Source organism: Rhamphochromis longiceps, linkage group LG17 (genome assembly GCF_057381845.1).
Source record: "Rhamphochromis longiceps isolate RC_006_pf linkage group LG17, R_longiceps_female_GT1.1, whole genome shotgun sequence".
NCBI classification, from domain to species: domain Eukaryota; kingdom Metazoa; phylum Chordata; class Actinopteri; order Cichliformes; family Cichlidae; genus Rhamphochromis; species Rhamphochromis longiceps.
Genome location: NC_140573.1, coordinates 36501740 through 36522916, shown reverse-complemented (window position 1 = coordinate 36522916; position 21177 = coordinate 36501740). Strand labels below are relative to the sequence as shown.

At 41.7% G+C, this 21177-nt stretch overlaps 1 protein-coding gene across 7 annotated transcripts in view; it reads right to left on the bottom strand.

Moving 5' to 3' along the window:
- cald1a (caldesmon 1a) overlaps positions 1–21177 on the bottom strand; it is a 68216-nt gene that overhangs the window by 4446 nt on the left and 42593 nt on the right. For 3 of the 7 annotated variants that reach the window (XM_085385910.1, XM_085385909.1, XM_085385911.1), the window contains exons 3-14: positions 19896–20033; positions 16536–16971; positions 16408–16440; positions 16208–16318; positions 14408–14511; positions 12084–12351; positions 9919–10056; positions 5159–5202; positions 4869–4944; positions 3245–3385; positions 2971–3066; positions 1446–1514 (exon numbers count right to left, since the gene is read on the bottom strand). In XM_085385910.1, the coding sequence (XP_085242036.1) occupies positions 1446–1514; positions 2971–3066; positions 3245–3385; positions 4869–4944; positions 5159–5202; positions 9919–10056; positions 12084–12351; positions 14408–14511; positions 16208–16318; positions 16408–16440; positions 16536–16971; positions 19896–20033 (1654 nt within the window). Of the gene's footprint in view, positions 1–1081; positions 1134–1439; positions 1515–2970; positions 3067–3244; positions 3386–4868; positions 4945–5158; positions 5203–9918; positions 10057–12083; positions 12352–14407; positions 14512–16207; positions 16319–16407; positions 16441–16535; positions 16972–19895; positions 20034–21177 lie in introns of all 7 variants that reach the window. The other 4 variants (XR_014908080.1, XM_085385914.1, XM_085385912.1 and 1 more) reach the window with 4 other exon arrangements.

The following is a 21177-nucleotide window of genomic DNA, read 5'->3' as shown; positions in this document are numbered from 1 at the left end:
ACTTGCACCTCGCCCACGGATTCTTGCGCCTATCCCACCCGCTTCTGCTGTCTTCCCTGACGTCACAGCATAGCACACTACCTAATGAAAACTCTAACCACCACTTTTCCTGTACAGGGCCCTTTTTTTACATCAGCACAGACCACCGCCTGGTGTCCTCCAGCCCCACTACTCACTTGCAGACCACAGCCTCTGGCCTGCGCTGTAGCTACTGCGGCAACACAAGGCTGCCAGATAAGAAGGAAAAGAGAGTTTGTAGAAAAATGAGTGGTTATGGTGGATATCCAGCCTTTTTCCCCACTTCTGCTAAGCAGAGTTTAAATTTACACACAGACATTCGATAAAACAGATCATTCCCATCAGCTTTTAGTCAAACGTGTTTGAAAATCAGAGGCGATAACAGTGATTCACAGCGGTCGAGCTGCCGCTGCACACCCCAGTGAGGCATCTCTCCTGTAAAGAATGCTGTAAACAGTTCCTCCATTAGGGCAATAAAAAGTAAAGTGAAGCTGAGCTGGCTCGAGAGCGGTGATTTGTGGCCGTCAGAAGGAGCAGCAGTGATGTGATGCAGCCATTTGTGAAAAGTTTAAAGCCTGCAGTTGGACAACGGGCACACTCTTTGTTTTTTTTGTAAATTTACAATGTAAATTTGATGTAATCTTCTGGATTTTGTTGCGTCGGCTTTAATAACCTATGGATGTTAATGGAGGCAACAGTGTAACCTTTCTTTAAACTGACTAAGTCCACTTTGTGTGTGTTATTTTACAACAATTGAAAAGATTTCTATTTCTTTCTAGTTTTTTTCTTTTCTCTTTTTGCAGAAAGTGGCTCAAAGTGTACTGCTCGTCAAAATAAAAGCCTCTAAAAACACTGCGAGTCAAGGAGGCACAAAAAGTGACATACACGTTAGATCACAAATCTCTAACTTTGGACTGAAACTCAAAAATGTCCAACCACAGCCAAAAAAACAAAACAAAACACATACAAAAAAGTCAGTGCAAAGCAGTGTGGGCTCATTCAGTCATAAGCGCTTTGAAAAAAAAAAAGACACAAAAAAGACATAGAATAGTTTCTCTTTTACCTCTCCAGGCTTATTCCAGATTTAACGGTGAGGTCAACTAGCTATCAGAGTTCTTTAAAAACAAAAAAAACACATAAACGTGATTGTTACTCTCAGTAATGCCACACAGGGTCGAAACATCATGAGATTAATCTAATATTTCTACTTCATCTCTTTAACAAAATGTTCTCTTTGATTGACAACGACAGGAAACTGGAGCAAAAAAATATATATGGAGAGCCATCCAAGACCGCAAACTGTTTTGGCAGAGTCAAAACTCCATTCTGGACTTCTTCCAGTATGTGGAGCACTAATCTGGATCTTTTCCTATACAAATCTCACTTCATGTTAAGCAAGTAAATGGGCTGATATTAATGACATCTACCTTGGCCGGAGAGGCGCCTTTGTTTTCCCATAGACTCCTCTTGTTGGTGACGTCAACAGGCTTCAGGTCCTGTCAGGGGGAGAGTCACAAAGCAAGCGCATTATCAGTGCATGCTCTGCATTTGGAGCTCTGATTGAAAATGTTCATCGTGTGGCAGCAGTGGCGGTGTACCTGAGATGTAGGCAGGATGGAACGAGCGCAGAGAATGACCGATGCGATCAAGCGGAGAGGGGTTTGTGTGGAGGAAAAAGCACTCACACGATAATCAATAGTCTGAGGCAATCCAAGTAAAACTCGAGAAAGACGTCTTAATGCTGTCACGTTGGACATAAAGTTATGTGCAGTGAAAGTTTCCCCTGCTCTGTTTTAACAATGTTAGCACACAGCATAATGCTCCAGCATGAATATTTGGATAAAGTCACAGCTTTAAATGTTTCTATACACTTGGGAAGGACAGGACAAAAAGCTCAATCATTGTCTGCAAGCAAACACTGCAACGGGTTTAGCATCAAATGCTTGAAAATGATGCCACGTCTACACTGTCCACACGCACTATAGCTGGAAATTACAGCTGCGAGAGCAGCAAGCTCACACACGTCATAATTCATTTTTATTTGAGGCCACCAGGTGGAGTCAGAGAGAGGATACAGCCTGCGTCCAACTGACCTGCTTCACTGCATCGTTTGAAAGTGATCATAAAACATGTCCTACACAGAACATAAGCAGCAGTAAATATGACACAGGCATAAAAAGACAGCGGGACTGGAGCAGGAGAGGGAATGCTGCACATTATTACTAGTCACTCTCACTGTTATGTGGAGGGTCCGCTACATTAAGAGCCGTTCCAAGCCAACTGGTCTAACGTGGGAGCAGCAGCGATGTCGGATAACTGCCCATACACCTGTTTTATTTCACAAGGATGGCCTCAGAGAACCTTCAACAGCACTTCACACTCCCAGCGAAATGGGAGGGTGTAGAGGCCACAGTGGGATTTGGCCTTGGTTGACAGTTAAAGAAAAACCCACCAGCTGTCATTGGATTCTGGGTCAACTTGTTAAATCGTGACTGGTGTACAATTCAGTTCAATTTGATTTATATAACGTGAAGTCATAATAACAGTCATCTCAAGAGTCTGCAATAACAGAGAGAAAACCTCAGCTATCAAAAGACCACTTATGAGCAAGCACTTGGTGACAGTGGGAAGGAAAAACTCCTTTTTAACAGGATGAAAGCAGGCAGAACCAGGCTCATCGGGGGTGGGTCTCTGACAGAGGCCAGTGGCATCACTCTCTGCCAACCAAGCACCACCCACTTCAAAATAAGAGCCAAGAAAAACAAAATACAAAAGAGAAAAACAAAACAAACTTTGGCAGAAGAATGACTACTTGTGTTTTCCATGACAACTTTATGATATTTAAAAGATGACCCTAACCCTAATGCAGGCCACTACCTTCATGTGCTCTGGTTCTGGATTTTGCTCTGAGGTGAGTGCTAAGTGTACTGTGCTCATACAGCGTTGACCTACCGCTGGCCTTCCTCCTGGTGTCTTGCTGCTCTCTGGGGTTTTATTCAGCCAGTCGTTGATGCGGCCCGCTACGCCTGTCTTTATCACAGCTGCTTCCTGTTTGGACAATGTCAAAGGTCAGCCAAGCCTGGTCATCACTGGCAGCGGGGCAGAGCAGGAAGGACCAGTGAACTGGGCTCTTTCCTGTCTGTCCTTCTCTCGCTCATACACACAGAAAGTTTCAACAACTTTCTAACATCCTGCACCACCTTTACTTTTTTCTTTTTTTTTTTACCTTGAATGTGCTCCCGCCGCTTCCAGGCGAGCTGAACACGTTGCCTTTCTCCCACATGCTCTTGATGTTTCGTATGCTGTCAGTGACCACGGGCAGATCCACAGCTCCGGAGCGAGGGGATCGAGACTCCTTGTTCTCTCTCTGAGGAGACAGAAATCTGGGTTTTAAGCTACGATAAAAGCTCAGGAAAAAAGCATAAATACTAACAACTCAATGCAACGTCTTTGTTATGTTTTGGCTAAGTTGGGGAGTCAAAGTAGAATGTTGTGCTCAGGAGTGGCACTTTTGGATTGATGATAATAATATTTCCAGAATGATAGCCAAAAATAGGCAGTGCAGGCACATTTTAGTCAAGCAAATTAAAACGCTTACGGAATGAAATATTACTTTTTCTGCATAGTTGCTTTTTGACAAATATTGGATATTTGCACTAGAGATGCACAGATCAATCAGTGACTGGTATGTGCAATGTGGGTGGAGCTATGATGATGTTTTGATTGCTTCAACATATCTATTTATGTACAGATAAATTATTGAGCCATAGCACAAACCATTGCTGTGCAATGATGTGTTTTAACTTTGTGATGCTCAGGGTTTGTAAGATTTAGTCAAGTTAAAACTGAGGGTTATCTTCCAATTTACACACAATATAAAAACTTTGTGAGGGTTTGAGCTGTCACTTGAGAAAGCATCGTGCCAAAAACAAAAGAAATCTTGAGAAAAACAATTGCTGATGCTCACAAAGCAAATGCTGGATATAAAAAGTTATCATAGTGTTTCCAAGTGTTGAGGACTGGAGTGAGAAGTATCATCAAGAAATTCAAACAGAGCCACACAGAGCAAGGCTGGCAGAGGTAGGCAGTGAAAGATTTCAAAGACTCTGAAAAGAAAACTAGTGAGAAATGTGTCTAAAGACCCCAGGACAACTGCCAAGACACTAGAGACACAAGAGAATGACTTAACCAAGTTGGGAATTGTGATGTCAAAGAAGACAATCACTAGAACCTCGCACAGGGAATGAACTGTGAGCCTGTAGACCTTCAAACCAGACTGAAGTATCCTAAGGAAAACCTCGAGAATGATTAGGTATACTAGAAGTCCGTCACCTGAAATGAAACTGGAGCTCTTTGGTTATAGAGATTCTGGTTATGTTTGGAGAAAGACGAGAGACGTGCACAACCCAAAGAACACGATCCCCACATTAAAAACACGGTGGTGGGAGTATTATGCTTTGGGGATGCTTCAGTGTGTCTGGAACTGGGAATCTTATCAAGGTGGAAGGACTGAAGAAACAACAACACAAAACACACATCACTCCTCCAGAAGACTAAAGTGAACATTACTGACTGGGCAGCTTAAGGCCCGGACTTGAATCCCATTCAAAAAATCTGTGTCAGAAGACCATCAAATCTGGAGGAGCTTGAGAGATTCGCCAAAGAAGAATGGGCTGGGATTGCACAGGAGACGTACGTGAAACTTGTTGAAAATGACAAACAACTCCATCCATCATCCATCCATCCATCCATCCATCCATCCATCCATCCATCCATCCATCCATCCATCCATCCATCCATCCATCCATCCATCCATCCATCAGTGTTTTCAAAGCTGATGCAGAGCTAACCTGAGCAGCTGAGGTGTACTGCTCCAGCCTGTTGTCTATCTTGGACACCACAGGACAATGAGACGCCTTCATTGTGCTGCTGGGCAAAAGCAAGAAATTAACATACAGTGCATGAAAAATCTAAATGCCCTGAAAATGATATACACATTACATACAGTTTGGGCTTTACGTCCTACACTACAGACCCTCGGGTCTAGCTCTCGATTGTATTGTTCATATTCAGCAAAAACAGGATTGCTTAAAAAGCGTTGTTAGTAGAGGTCAACATGACTAAAAAAGATGACGCTTACCTTTTCTGTGCTGACTTGTTTAGAAACTCGGCTCTCTCCTCAATCTGTAAAGAAAGGTTAGAAATCTGTGAGTTATAAATATTGCATCAGAATTGCTCCGCTGCATGCAGTACATCTCTACCACACTTCAGATATTTATTACAGCATCCCTGCTGCTGATTCAAGTGCATCAATCCTTTTATTACCGTTAATATGAACTCATTTCTAACTTTAACCTGTAGACACGCCTAGTTCTAAACAGTCACTAAGCTTTGATGATTAATAACATAAAGGGGATCTGTTAACCTGTGTGCAGCTTCAGATTTTGTTTTTCTTGACTCCACCAAAGACATAGTTCATAATAATCCTCATTTGTTTTAAACTGAGGCTTGCTGTGACACCTAAGGCCATCTCAGCTTGCTTTCCCTCCACTTCAAGCTGACTTCCCTTTGCCTTACCCGGCAAACAGATAATTTGAACAGAAGGTGGGTGGAGCTGCTATGCTTGCAGCCAGAGCTGTGTGCCTGAGACGATCATATTATAGATATCTGTTCTCATTGACAGCTTACAAATCCAAGAATAAAGCAGTGTGAGCCCTGAGCTTCTGCCATACAGGGGTTACTTCTGCTCAATATTTTAAACTTTGACCATGTTTATGAACATCCATCATCGTAAGAGTATATACCACAGACAAGAAATAGGTCCCCTTCATGCACTTAACTTTATTTCCCGCAATCTCTTTGCAGGGTGTGTTTTTAAATAGTAAATATCTCATTATTATTTTCCTTCATACGTAATATAATTTGGCTTCACTTGAGCAGCACCAAGATACTGTTCCCTCTATGTGCAAAATGCTCTGAAAGACATGCACACACAGTCAGAAACTGACCCCCACCCCACAGCAAACGCTTTGCTCTCTCTGCCTTTAGTCTGTGGGAATCTCTGAGGATTGTTTATGATCAACGGCACAAAAGGCTAAAAGAGAGGGCAGCACATGCGTTCCTTAGATGCACACATACACACACAAAACACAAAACCCTATAATAGGGACAAAAGAAGAAACAGCAGAAAAAAAGGCCCTCTTCCCCTCTCTTTATGAAGAAGGCCATTGCACTCGACTGCTACCGAATGTGGGAGTTCCCAAAAATACTCCCTGACAGGAAATTCCCCATTCTCAGACGCATTTTAAAGAGCCGTAGCCATCCGAATGCAGTTACAGTAATCCTGTTAACCCTAATCGCTTTCCTGCATATCCCTGCTGCCTGTCCTTCATCTCGTCCCTCTGTCCTTTTCTGCCACAGAACACTGAGCTTTATCTACAATACAGAGCGGGGTTATGGTGGTTTACTGCTGATAACATGAAGGCGAGCTCTCGGGACTGAGAGTTTCACTGGGAGCTGATTCCTGATAGTAAGACAGTCTTTTTTTTTTTAACGTTTTAGTGTAACAGGAGGCACCAAATGGCAGCTGTCAAACAAAAAGCACCTAATAGCAAAAAGAAATGAGGGGAGTAAAGTGTGTGTCTTCAATGGCATGCATGTCATTTTGATATAGGAAGTAGCCTTTGGACAGGTTCAACAAAAACCAAAGGGGCATGAAATTCACTCTGCACATAAATCAAGCAAGAATATGCTCCAATTCACGTGAGCCAATATAGAGAAAAACAGATCTGTTGTTGTCTGTTGTCTTTATGTAGCAAAAGGTATTTCAGCATGAAATAGATTAGAGTTGCTTTTCATGCTCTATCTTCTTCACAGTTATGGGATTATTACGCCCGTATTTTGTGCTCCTATAATAACAAAAGGTTCAAACTTAAATTTCTGTGGTTTTATGTTCCTTTATAGTCAGGGATAGTGGAGACAGTCCAGGGATTTAGTGCTTATATGGTATATACCCGACCTACTGGGCTTTTGGGTTGTCCATTTTCTTAAATTAACAATGAGTTACTTCGTTTTTTGTGAAATGCATCAGCTACCTCCCAAGCATATGAGCCTTCTGAGTTTAAATTTAGCCCCCATTTAAGTACCAAAAATCGCTGCTTGTTAAAATGACCCCAATATTATAACCTGCTTACAATCCAAAAACATTTTCACATTCATGACAGATCTGCTTGCTCTCAAACTCATCTTAATAAAAACTACACACAAACAAGCCATTTTCAGTTTTGAGCGACAGGTAGATGCCGTTTTGTCTTTATTGATATCCTTTTGTACTAACCGCATTAAGGAACTAGCTTTTCAGGTACTTACGAGACAGTGAGTACCTTTTGTTTTAAGCGTGTTTCCTGCTAGCAAAAATTAGCTAGCTAGTCAGTACTATTCAGATGCCTTGCAATAGCTGAATAACTGAACCGAAATTCATATCAGATATTACAATCACTAAACATCGAAATATGTGGCATTTAATAAATGCTAAAGACGCAATGTGTCTGCAAATGTTTGTTAAGGCAACATTCATATTAGCTGTATGATTTTAATTTAATTTATGGAGTTTCCAGACCCCTCCTTTTTTGGATTATTTCATCTGTTGCAAAAACACACAAATTAACTCAAAGCAAAACACAGCACCATAACTGTTCATATGTTCCGTGTACGTGAAGAACACAACAGATAGATATGCACTCAAACAAACACAGTCACGAAGAAACACTTGTACGTACAGTGAACATGACGACAAAGTAAAGCTTTGTCTGTGAAGGGAGTGAAGGGGGCATGAGAATTACTGTTCACAAAGTGACCACAATTAAAAGAAGTGCCTGGGTCTAGTACAATCAGAGCTCACACACCATTAGAGCCAAACCTCTAGTCTAGAGTCTCACTGGGATGGGCCAGATGGATATTACAGCTAACTGTCACTAATTAGATTTTCTCCACTGGCTAAAAAATCCCCCTAGATTTTGTGTGCGTGGGAGTTGGCTTTTGGCAAAACTGAAAACATTTATTCACATTTGAGTTGATTAAACGTTCCTTTGCAGTGACAAACATTTATCTTTAGATAAGGCGGTGGGGAGGGTTGGGGGGAAACTTTTCTTCGTGCATTTCTCGAGAAGGGTTTAGATTTAGACAGTTTTAAAAAAAACAAGTTACAGTTTGATTATTGCATCTCTCTCTCTGGTTTTATGAAATCCACTCCTTTATCTCAGTTAGATAACACTTGTGCAGATGCCAGTCACCTGGCGGTTAATCTCTCCAAATATTTGAATGTTCAGAGTAGGCTTTGCTGCACTGAAGGATAGATGGTGTTTGCAGGCTTGCAGGAAAGCTTTTACAGAGTTCTGCTGACGACTGCAAAGGAACCAGTGCAAATGGAGTTTAGTACAGCACGCAAATGCTATAAAGTTGTTTTAAGCCTTAAACTTATTTAAGTGTTCACCCGCTGTTCACTACACTACATTGTCAAATAGCTTTGGATGCAAATGCTGGTTTGATTGTTAGCTTTGATGCCACTTGCAATGTAGTAAAATATCAGTGGTTGCCCAGTGAATTAATTTTTGACTCAATTCTGACTCAACCTGACTGCAATCACTTTAAGACAAAATGGTGAAGGTTTGCAAATAATTGCCATCTATTTTATAAATGGAGGCAGGCAGCCAGCATGTTGAAATAAATTTGAGCCAGTTTTTACTGATGAGCACAACTCGTCTGTGACATGTCTCTTAGCAATACTTTGCTCGACTGGTTGCTAACTGGTTGTGAATCACATGTAATTGGCAACTTAACCCCACTGAATAACAAACTAATAGCAGACTGATAGGAGACTGACAATGTCTTATTGGCTTTTGATCAGTAAAGTTTCTTAGAAGACGACAGCTGACTAAGTGGTTGTTGACCTGGTCCCTGTCTTTAAAGCAGTCATTTTAAAGGCAGCAGGATCACAAGTTGATTTTTCATGGTCGCAACAATTTAGCCTGATAGTTTTAGATGAAGTGCGTGCTTTTACTCTCTTGTCCAATTCAAAAACACAAGCACAAATATGTATTAATAGTTTGACTGTCTGCTTAACCAAAGCTACAAGTGTTAGCGTGGTCATTATAGTGTGTTCATACATAGTGTGGGGGCCTGTCAGGGATGTAAAGATTAGCTTAGCATTACAACACTTAATTTTCCAAACATTTTTGCACGTTTTATTTGAGTTAAGGATGAAAAATATGCAGTTTGAAACTAATTTACCTTGAATGATTAGAGTTTACATCATCATACTTCATCAAACTATTAAGAGCTTCACTGCATTTCAGCTTATCCTTACAGGTCAACAATAAATCATGTATTCAGCCATTAAGTGCAAATGTTTTAGTCCCATTTTAAGATGCTGATTTTAAAAACAGCTCAGATGGATTTAACCCATTTTTAAAAAAAAAACCCTGCAGTATCCAATAAGACGTAAGCATGACTACCGTGAGCAATACATTGCACAAAAATATCAGTTTTTGGAAAAATTACAGAAATTAAAACTCAATTGCAAATTTATGTTTTTTTTTTAAATTTGAAGGTTCAGTTAATAATCCAGCGAAAAAAAATCTGGCAAATATTTCATGGTTCAGGCTTTACTGGAATAAAAGTCAGTCAGGAACTGCATTTTCATACAACAAACAGAGTTCATCTCTGCCTAATCAGCTTGTTAGCCCCCGCTGAAAAAAATCTGCCAGTGACATATGCCTGTTCAGGCCGCCGAATGATCTTTGTATTTTGATTTCTATTGCTGCTTCTATTTCTATCCTAACCCATATGCGCAGTACCAGAATGGAAAACCTGAGGTGAGAAGTCAAAGATAGTTGGACTGACCTTCAGAGAGGATCCTCGTGGGCTGAGACACTTAAACGGTTTGCCCTCTCCATCCATAGTGTCATCCACCTTCTGTCTCTTCTCAGCCGCCTCTGCTCTCCTCCTTTCGATCTCCTCTTTCATCTTCCTCTTCTCCTCCTGAGAAAGAGATGGCAGGCATTTCTGAGTGTCTCTGACAGGGAACGCGTTGGTCAATTTAATTACAGCAGTCCTGCCAGGTAATGGTAGCTTGTGTCTGCTAGCTGCTTGTATCGACTCTAACTAAATGGAAACATACTTATGCTGCCACAGGCTATCACATGATAAAGAAAATGTCACTGGCAGTTGACAATCAAAAATGCAGCCGACCCAGACACTTTCTAACTGATTTACTTATTTTATCAAATGAAGCAGGTCAGTCTCGAATTCAATTACTCTGAGTAAATTCTTATTTACAGCCATCGGCTGCCTCGGGAGAAAAAAGGCATTTTGAAAAGCCTGATACAGCAGACTATCAAGAGTTAAAAAAAAAGAAAGGAAAAAAAGTATGAATCATTTGTACAGTATTCAGAAGAGGGCTGGTGCTTGGCAGTATATCAGCCCTCTCCGGCAGCCTTGTCTTGGTTAATTAGTCTCTCTGTATCTCTGGGCTATCTTTTAATTACAAACCAAAAGGCCTCATTAACATCACACAAGAGGAGAAGAACAGGGGCAGATAGCTAGAGATGGGCCGCCACGTTCGGAGCCAAGAGCAACAAAGAAGACCAGTCAGGGTAATAGCGAGAATGTAGGGGCCTCGGCGCAAGCTGACTGCAAGCGAAAATGAGCGACGCGTTTCGGTACAGCGGGGGAACACGAAGGAAAGCAGAGGTTATCGCGTCTGAGATACGCAAGGACGAGGATGTTGTAAGAAGAGGAGACAGAGGAATGACATATGTGAGTTACAAGCGGGGACCCAAATAGGTTGAGTCATGATAACGGAGACGTATGGCGAGATAACGTCACAGCGGTGCAAGTGTGAGAGAGAGTGATGCATGGGTTTCTGCTCATACAGGTGCAAAGGGATGAATCAACATGGTGCAGAGCATGAGAAAATGTAAAAGACTGCAGTGACGGTTGTTGACTTCATTCTCACTGATGTCTGCATTTGAAATTTGATTGTTGCAACAGCTGTGTGGGCAGGCAATAAAAACCATTCAAGTCCATTCTTCTTTCGATTGTTTTGGGGTTTTTTGGTTTCGATCTTTCGCTGTTGGCCCAGTCAGAGGTTTAAGCACACACGGTGTGTTATTGTTGCAGAATGACTCATTTGTAAGAGATGGGCCGTTCTCGAGACTTGCTATCCCCAACTACAGCCCCTCCTTTTTTTTATTATAACAATAATGGGAACAGACACAACACTGCGTGTGCAGGAGCTTACAAATATCTCAGCAGGTGTTTCATCTGGACTCAACAAGATCCAAATTAGAAAGCAAGCTTCTTTTCTTGGGCTACAAAACTGAATAACTGCAATTTTTCCTGTAACTACGTAAACATATAGTTCAGGGATGTGTAGCTTTTTCATGCTTTTTCAAGTTTAAAGGGACAGCTTCATGGATATATCGGAGACTCCGATAAGCTATTTGCATAGAAATGTGGCTTAATCCAAAGATGAAAGGGCAAAAACAAACAAACAAAAGAACAATATTAAAAAAGGAAAAGATGACTGAAAACCAGAATTGTGTGATAATTCAGTCATAATAGAGAGAAAACAGGACAGCAACCTCTTAGCGTCTAAGAACAGTTGGTGGTAGCCCAGAGATTGATTTGAATTTTTTTACATTTATCACAGTTCCCAATTATCACAAGAAGAGACTCATAGCAACTTATTGCTCTTATTGATGTATCAAATTTGCTTTGAAGACAACAACTGACTGCAGGTGGTCAGAGAACTGGTCCCCATCTTTGAAACATCCACTTCGAAGGCAACCAGTTCAGAACTTCATTGCACATGCACAATAATTTTGCTGATTCCAGTCTCCCACCGATTGTAAGATGACACTCAGATTTGCGTCCATCGGCCACTTGCCTGAAACTCAGACTTTTATAACATCATGATTTTTTTTAAACAAAACATTTACATAGAGATGGGATAAAACAGAGTAAAAACAGCTTAAAAGTTAAGTAAAACAAAACAAAACATCCACCTCCTCTTTGGCTTTCCTTTCTGCCTCTTCCTCCTTCCTCTGCCTCTCCTCCTCCTCCAGCACCTTTCTCCTCTCCTCCCTCTTCCTTTTCAGCTCCTCCAGCTCAGCTTCGGCGTCCTGCTGCTTCTGCCTCATCCTCTCAAACTCCCCGCTCTCCGCATCATCGCGACGACGCTTCAGCTCCTCCAGCTTGCGCTCCGCCTCCAGGCGGGCGTCCTCGTCCGGGTCATCACCCGCAGAAGGCTCGGGGGAGCGCACGCTGCCGCGGCTGGGAAGGACACATAAAAACACAGGTCAGCACACGGGTCGGAGTGGAAAGCTGGTTGCCTTTTGATCCAGGTATTCAAATGCACACCAGAAGAAGATGTTGCCTTCATGGAATTCACACAACAAACAAATGCAATCACGTTTGCAAAGATAAAGTTACAGGCGGTATCAAGTTTCGTTCCAGTGTTTCAACCTGAGAACTCACTGCAGGTGACCTGTGACAGAAAAACACGGCCACTCTGCCAGCTGAACAAAAACAACGTGTTTTTCTTGAAAGTCTGAATGAGATTTGCTTTTCAATTATGTTTCAGAAGCCTCGGGCTACATGTTTATACTTTCACACCAGCCTGTGCAATAAATGATAAATGTCAGCCTCATACATAACTTCCTGTCTGATAAAACTAATTTCCTTTAAAATGCAGTACATAATGTTGTTTATCAACAGACTGTTGTCCTCTCCTCGCACTCGGTCACAATGAGCTTTGGTTATTTGTAGTTTGATCTTTTCAGCTGACCTTTGGGTCTGGTATATTAAGTTACTGCAGTACTTTTCCACAAGTGGACAAGAGTAGAGTCACTGATATATCAGCAAAGGTCTTGAGCTTCTTCATAAAAATCAAACTTGTGCAGAAATAAGTCCAGCAATTTGCTGAAATGTGCAAACACAAATGAAAATACAATATATAAGGCACAATCAGAGTTTGTGGAATTCTAATGAACTTGAAAATCAATATTCGGTATGACCACCTTAATTCTTTAACACAGCCTGAACTCTCTTCTCATTTCTTTAAGTAGTCTTCAGAAATAGTTCTCCAGCCTGTTTGAAGGACACCCAAAGCTCTTTTTTGGATGTTTACTGCCTTTTGTTCCATTTTCTGCTGATTTGATCCACACTGCTTCAGTAATGTTGTGGTCAAGGCTCTGGGGATGCCAATCCATGACTGATGGTGTTCCACTGTGTTTGTGTTTTACTACACTGACAATGTGTTTGCTGATTATTGTCACATTAAACACCGAAGCAGTTGCCAATCACATGTTTCCGGTTAGTATTCCATGCTGGATCTGATGTACTTTCTGAGTTTACAATTCCCTCTATTTTGAAAAGAACACACTTTACATTGAGCTATACCAAGTTTTTGAGACTTAAAATAGTCGTTTAGATTAAAAAAGCTATTTCATGTCTGTTAGACTGTGTTCTTTGCTTTTTTTTTGCAGATTCAACTAAAGATCTGGGAACAAATGTTGCTTGTTAGCAATAAAGTACCTTAAGATAAATTTATTGGTTATGTGTAGACAGAACACTGACTCATCTCTGGAGTTAGGTGTCTTTTTTATGCTTGAATGAGTCACAGGTCAGCATTAAGTAGCATAACAAAAACATTTCTCTGAAAATGGTCGGGTGCAAGGACTGAAAAGTGTGAAAAACAGCCAATGTCCAAAGAAAAAGTCTGAAAGACCTTTATAAATGCCTGAAGAATTGCTGCTCAAATAATACAAGTAAATGAAGAAATGAGAAATGAGTGGCGGCTCAGGACTTATGCACAGCACTGTAGCTAAGTGGTTTTTTATATCTAGCCTTTTTTTGCAAGAAAGATTAGATAAGCGCAGCTGCTATTAGTCACATTCATTGAGTCTGTGTGTTTTATTCATGCATACAGGTTTCATTAACGAATTAGTCACCTGTTGCTTCAGAATAAAGGCATCATTATCTTTTTTAGTAGGACTTAAATAACCATTATCAGATAGGTGACAAAATATTGAACTGAAAATGAGAAAATATTAGCCTAATTTCTGTTTGTCTGCAGTAAAAAACAGAACATTTATCGAGTTAGATGACACAAACTACTGGCAATCTTCACATTTTTGCAACAGTGTAAATACAAATTGCATTCTGGTCTTTATGATTTTTCACAAATTAGAGAGCGTCAAACTGTCACACGAATCTGAGCGATACTGCTGACAGCTCAGGCGCTTGAATAATTCACAGGACTGGGCTATCCCCAGTTTGGCCTCAGGGTGACAATGAGACAGTGTGTGCTTTTGTTGCTGTTGTGTACCTGGTGGTCCTCTCAGGTTTCCTGTGCTGTTTGGGAGGCGCCTCCTCATGCAGCCCTCCGTTGTGCTTCCTCTGATCCTCCCTCTCCTCTCTGGGCTCATTCACCTAAAGCCACCCCCCCCACACACACACAGAAAGCAAGATAGAGTGATACTGAACAACAAAGGTAGGCAGAAAGGTGCATAGAGTGAAGTGTGATTGGATTCAATCATGTGACATCACATGATATCCCATAAGAGAAAGAGAGCACGCCCAAATAAAATAACACAGAACATCACATCACACTACGTCCACTCCAGGATTACTGTTGACAAAGGATTATCTAACATGTGATCACACTGGGAGTGTCTCCAGCTGGGTATTTCCTACATCCATTTGCTGTCCATAATCAGAAACATAATTAAAGTCTTATATGTGATAATTACTATTTCTGTGAAGTACATATCCAGTCAAATTTTGAAGACCATGGGATATATTATGAATGTAATGCAAATTATGAATCTTTACCAAGAAAGCGCTATAAACTTTCTTATTCTTGCACTGACACCATTTCAATATAAAATGCTGACGTCATCAGTTAAATATGCTTTTCCCTATTTTTGTCATAGCTATCTATCTGTCTATGTTGAAGTGGTGAATCCACATTAAAACACAGCCATATGTCCAGGTAACCCCTAATAGGCAAGTTCAAACCCTCTTTTTTCAACCAGAAGGAACTGGCCCCAGTTACACAGGCTGGTTGGCAACTGGTTGGCAACTGGTTGGCAACTGCCAGATACTAGGGAAAATGTACATTCGTCCACCAGTTAACGAGTGGTTATGGGAGGTTGCTTGCTGTCGCTTGATGAAAGTGGTTGTAAAGAACTATATGATGCAGCAGCAAAAACTGAAAGGCAACTGCAGTGGTCACCCGCAGTTTGCATGGAAGACACCAACTTGTTGCACACCCTCGCCAACTTTTGTACTGAAGCAGCGACAAGTGCAGCCTAAACCACAAACAGAAATAAATAAATACTAAACACTGTGCTTTTGAAATGTGTTTTTTTTTTTCAGTGTCAAGGCATAATTTTTACTTTTAAGAAGGACAGTCGAACATTTGAATTTCAACTGCAAAAACTGGTGACGGTTTGCAGACAAGCTGGTGTCTTACACTAAAACTACTGGTGAGTGAAGCAATCTGCTGGTAGTGATGGAATACGGCCTAAAGGAGCTTGTTCCAGACATTGGATCAACTAAGGGACAACACTAGTGCCCTGTACAAAAGGGTTTATTGCAATCTTAAACTTTTGACAGATATCGAAAGATGACCTGATGCCTCACTGAGTTGCTGAAGTGGAGCCAGTGTAATGTGATGTGTTGTTGCACTCATGGCTGAGATGGAAGACATGCAGAAAAAAAATGTGACCACTCTGTGGAGCATAGCATTAACCTTTTGAAAAGTCTGACCACACGGCTGTAAACCGCACCTCATCAAACACAGACCTGTCATTACCAGTTTGCAAATGTTGCAAACCATGCTAGACGGCACGAGGTGTCCGGGTAATTTCAGTGTCATAAATCAACACGTCAACAAGATGTCTTATTGAGAGGTTTAACATGTAAACATTTCTGTCTAGTTAGACACTGAAGTTATCCAAAGAAATTTCACGTGCTGTGCATCACACCTCTACTGAAGTTCTTACCGCATGTATGATACCTCATTATCTTCTGATTCAGATACCTCAAAGTCCTCTTCACTGTCATTTCTTAGTAACATAGGCTTGTTCCCCTGTGAATTATCTACATTATCATCCTCTGGTACCTCTTCAGCTTCCCCTGATGCTACTGTATCCTCCCCAGCCTCTGAATTTGACGACTTGGTCTGATTTGAACTTTCACTGACTACCGAATGTCTGTCTTCTTCGGCGAAGTCCTATGAAAAAGGATTATAGCAGTTCTTTGAAAGTAAGCTCAGCGATCAAATCAAAGGTAACAAAAAAGACAACAAATCACTAACCATACCTTGTTTTGAATTTTAGGCTCTTCAGCTGAAGCCTATAGAAACAAGGATCAAATGTGCCAAGGCTGTCGGTTACACCAGCTTAACTTAATGTCTGACATGAAAGAAGAATGGTGACCTGATAACTGACCTGGTCTCTCAAGTAAGACCTTCTTGGTTTGTCCTCCACAACTGCAACTGGCTGCTCCTCCTCTTCATCTACCCCCTCCGCTTCTTCCTCTCCCCCTTCAGGGGCAGCCTGCTCTTCCTCCCTCGGCTCCTCTCGCTCCTTCTCCTCCTCTCTTCTCGAGCTATAGGTTTCCATCTTCTCAGCCTCGTCGTCATTGTCACGGTAACGTCCCCTACGCCAGGAGGAGGGCCTCTCCTCTTCTGCGCTGTTTTTCTCCGTGGCGGTGCTGTCGTTGCCCTCCATCACAGTGGGGTCCAGCTGTTTCTGTCTCTCCAGCGCCTCCTTCATGCGCCTCTGCCGTCTCTCCTCACGTTTGGCCATGCGGTCCAGTAGGGCTTGGTCCTCGTCATCTCCACCGCCTCCATAAGAGCTGCTCACAGACACCGTCTCTGTGACACTACGAGGAGAGAGAGAGAAAGAGAGAGACGGCACAAATGTCACATTGTGTGTATTCGTGTCAAAGAGGAGGAAGGGGTGAGGTCACAGCAGACGTCAGCCGTTATAAAAATGTGGGCATGGAAAGATAATCCATGACATTATCTTCTGTTACCTCTGAGCTGCCCCTGGTGGAAGGCCGCAACCCCTGTGTAATCATTATTTCCAGAAAGAGGTTGCATTATTACTGACAGCTTTATAGCCAAGAACAGCAGAAAATGTAGACCCATGGCTTTACTGACTGGTCTTCACCACAGCTCTTCAAATAAACTCAGGTGAGGCCTTATAATGAATGGAAATTTTGATTTTAGGTGGGAACTTTTGTATGTGCTCAGATACAGCCATAGCCTACAGTTTACAGCCATGCTAACACCTGCTAAAACTTTGGACTGAATGCTAACTACGATAGCATGCTAACATGCTATCATAGTTAGCATGTTTTTGGATGCCGAGTCAATAGTTGCTGTGGCATAAAATTTAACCCACAATGTGTAACATTACCAAATACATGAGGATTAAGAGTTTCAGCAGAGCACAAATGTGTAAAAAAATTTTGTTTAGTTTTGTCTGCGCTAAAGGACCTCCAAACAAACCAAGATAATCTTTTATAAAGCTTTGCTTCAGCGTGACTAAAATACACACTTACTGGCTACTTCATGTGGTACACCTGGTCACCTTCTCACTCGTGCACATATCTAATCAGCCAATCACTGTGTCTCTGTGCTTTTAGGCATGTAGAGAGGATCAAGACCAGCTGCTGTTCAAACTGAGAATCAGAAGGGGGATTTGTCTTTGAACGTGGCATGATTGCTGGTGGCAGAGGGGCTTTTCTGAGTGTTTCAGAAACTGCTGATCTGCAGGGATTTTCCCACAGAGCCATCGCTCGAGTTTACTGAGAATGGTTCGAAGAAGAGAAAATATCCAGGAGGTAGAGCAGGGCGATATGACCAAAAATATTTATCACGATATACATTTGAAAATTTGCGATAACGATATAACTGATGATATAATTGACACTAGACAAAATACTTTACAACTCCACAACTTTATTAGTGCAAACCCCCCCCCATCAATGTATTTTCTCTTAAACAAGCAGATGTTTTATGTGCATTAAAGTTATATAAAAATTTGGCAGTCCAGATACAAATTCCTTGCTGACAGTTTAACCAAAAGGCATTTCCAGTGGAAATTGGCCAACATATCCTCAGCATAACCATGTATAATATCTACAAAACTTTATAGGTTATGCACACACAATACGGTAATATTATGTTGACGCACAGTACGTATCACTCCGCGAGGCTCCTGCCTACGATAGCCGTAATGCTCCGACAATCCATCAAGCATATTCTATCGCGGTATTTCATTTTTCTATCGTTGCCCAACATTATACCGGTATGATATGACCCAGCCCTACCAGGAAGCCACAGTTTTCTGGGCGAAAACAACTTGTTCATGTCAGAAGAAATGGCCCGACTTCTTCGAGCTGATATGAAGGCAACGCTTTAAAACCAAGGGACACAGAAGAACAACTCTGAATGCCCAACATATCAAACCTCAAATCAAATCAAAAGCAGATGGCCTATAGCTGATGGACCACACCAGGTGTTACTCCTGTGAGGTGAGGGCAGGGAGCTGAGGCTACAATTCATATAGGCTCACCAAAATTGGAAGATCTGTTTTTTTCTGGAAAAATCTTTCCTGATCTGACGAGCCTTTATTTCTGCTGCAATACTCAGACGGGAGGTCAGAATTTGGCATAAACAACACGACAGCATGGAGCCATCCGGCCTTGAATCAACAGGTCAGGCTGATGGTGGTGGTGTAATGGTGTTGGGGATATTTTCCTGGCACACTTCCAGCCTACCCAAGTATTGTTACTGACCATGTCCATCCCTTTAAGATCAGTGTACCCACATTCTGATTTCTACATGCAGCATGATAATGCACCATATAACACAGCACAAATCATCTCAAACTGACAATGAGGTTATTGTACTCAAATGGCCTCCAGAATCACCAGGCCTCAATCCACAGTCACCAGATCTCCTGTTAGAGATGTGGTAGAATGGGAGATAAGCAGCCAAGAAATCTGCAGTGGACCAAAATCTCTGAGGAATGTTTCCAGCAACTTGTTAAATCTCTGTTATGAGGAATTAATGCAGTTTTGAAGGCACAAGAGAGCCCAACCTGGTACTACCAAGATGTACCTAATAAAGTGTGGAGTAAGTGTATTTATATTTTCTAACTAAAATATTCAGTGACTATCCTTCCACCTTGAGGCATGACTACAGCATGACTCACAATACTGTGACCTAAAAGTCTGCCAAACATTATCCTTGCATCTGCACAATCAACAATGGCTAGCAAGAACTAGGTCCTATCTCAGCATCCTTCTGCACAATCCCCTTGTTGTTTGACCACCCCAGGATGTATCTAAGCGCTTACAGAGAGGAAACATTCATCACCACAAAGCAGTGTCTGTGTGACTAGATGTCAGAGCGACCCACCACTTCCACTGTAGCCAACACAATTTATCTCAAACCTGCACTTATAAATTATCCGCAGTCTTATTGTGTTTGGAGACTTTAGGTTTTAGAGAAGTGATTTTTTTACTCCTCATATACACTCTGGCACCTCTCCTTTTGGGAGTTTTCATGGGCTAGTTCACTTAAATTACTAAAGCTTTCTCAAAAACGTCTGGCGGTAGACTATCTAACCATGCAGCTCCACTCCGACACCCTAAACCCAGAAAATGACATTATGTTGAGAGTTTATTAGTTGGACTTTACTGGTGCTCTCTCGCTTTTGCAGCCGATCCAAAAAAAAAAGAGGGAGCCAATCAGTCGTCTGCTGGACTACGTACGAGAGCTTGTTTTGCTATACCTGTGGCTGTTGGTCATAACCAGGCTGTCTGACTGGCTGCTGGGCTCCTCGCTCTCCTTGCTCTTCATCCTCTCCTGGCGTGCCCTGCGCCTCCTCTCACGGGCCGCCTCCTCTTCATCATCATCATTCTTTGCCATCCTGCGGGAAGACGAAAGAAGAAAGAGAGAGTGAGAAGACAAAGGCATGCATTATCTATTTTCAACTTTCAACCCCTCATCTCCTTTCTCCCTATCCTCAATTTAGCTTAGCAGTTAGAAACTTCAAAGTGAGCGGTTCTTTAAATTGGACTGTAATCTTCGCAGTGACCAAATCTGGTGGATTTACCCCAAGTCCCCCCCCACCCACCCCTTCTCTTCTATCAAGTGGAGCTGTCAGCTGTGTAACCACCAATACTTCTTATCGTGGCTGCAGTTTTCACGAGCTGATAAAAACTCTGTCTGGAGACATGGCTTGGCTAAGGATAAGAGAGCAGTGAAACAGTGTTTCTGGCCAGCAGCTTGTACTAGTCCGGTCAGTGCAGGAACGGAGGAAGCAGGAGAGCTGTGTGTGTGTGTGTGTGTGTGTGTGTGTACACTGGCCAATAACCAGTGTAATCTTAAAAGTTCATAATTCTTCCAAAGAATTTAATACAGCATTAAATTTAGCAATCGTATTTTTCCAGAGTTGAATAGAATAGAATAATCCTTTAATTGTCCCACAAGGGGAAATTTGGTTGTAACAGCAGCCAGAAAGACACATAGACAAACAAACAGTACACAGGACAGAAACATACACATTTTTCTTACATATTTACATATGGACAATGGTTACTATATACAGAGTACTGTACAGTTATTAAATTAAATAAAAATAACTACAGATAAGAAGGAAAACCAGGTTGTAGTGCGAATCAGTTGATATACTACAATAAAAACTTCTCTTAGCTGTATTTGGTGCGTGCATAGCTGAAGCACGCATCAATTAAATGATAGACAAGCTCAGCTTTTGCTGAAACGCCCGGGGCTAGATGACAACACTGATACTACTCTTACAGTTATATATATGCAACATATGACGCAATCAAATTAACTGGCCACTGTATATAGTATAAAAGACAAACACAGCTTACAACTAAAGACAAAACGCTACCTGCATTCTTCTTAATAGGCAGCAGGGGACGACTGATCTGCTCTCAAAAAGACTAATGATTTCATAGAAGTCTGGGCAAATGACCCTTGATTGCCTCGCTCTCTGACCTCGGTAAACACTCGTCTTATCATCATTCTAAGAGTCATAAAGGAGG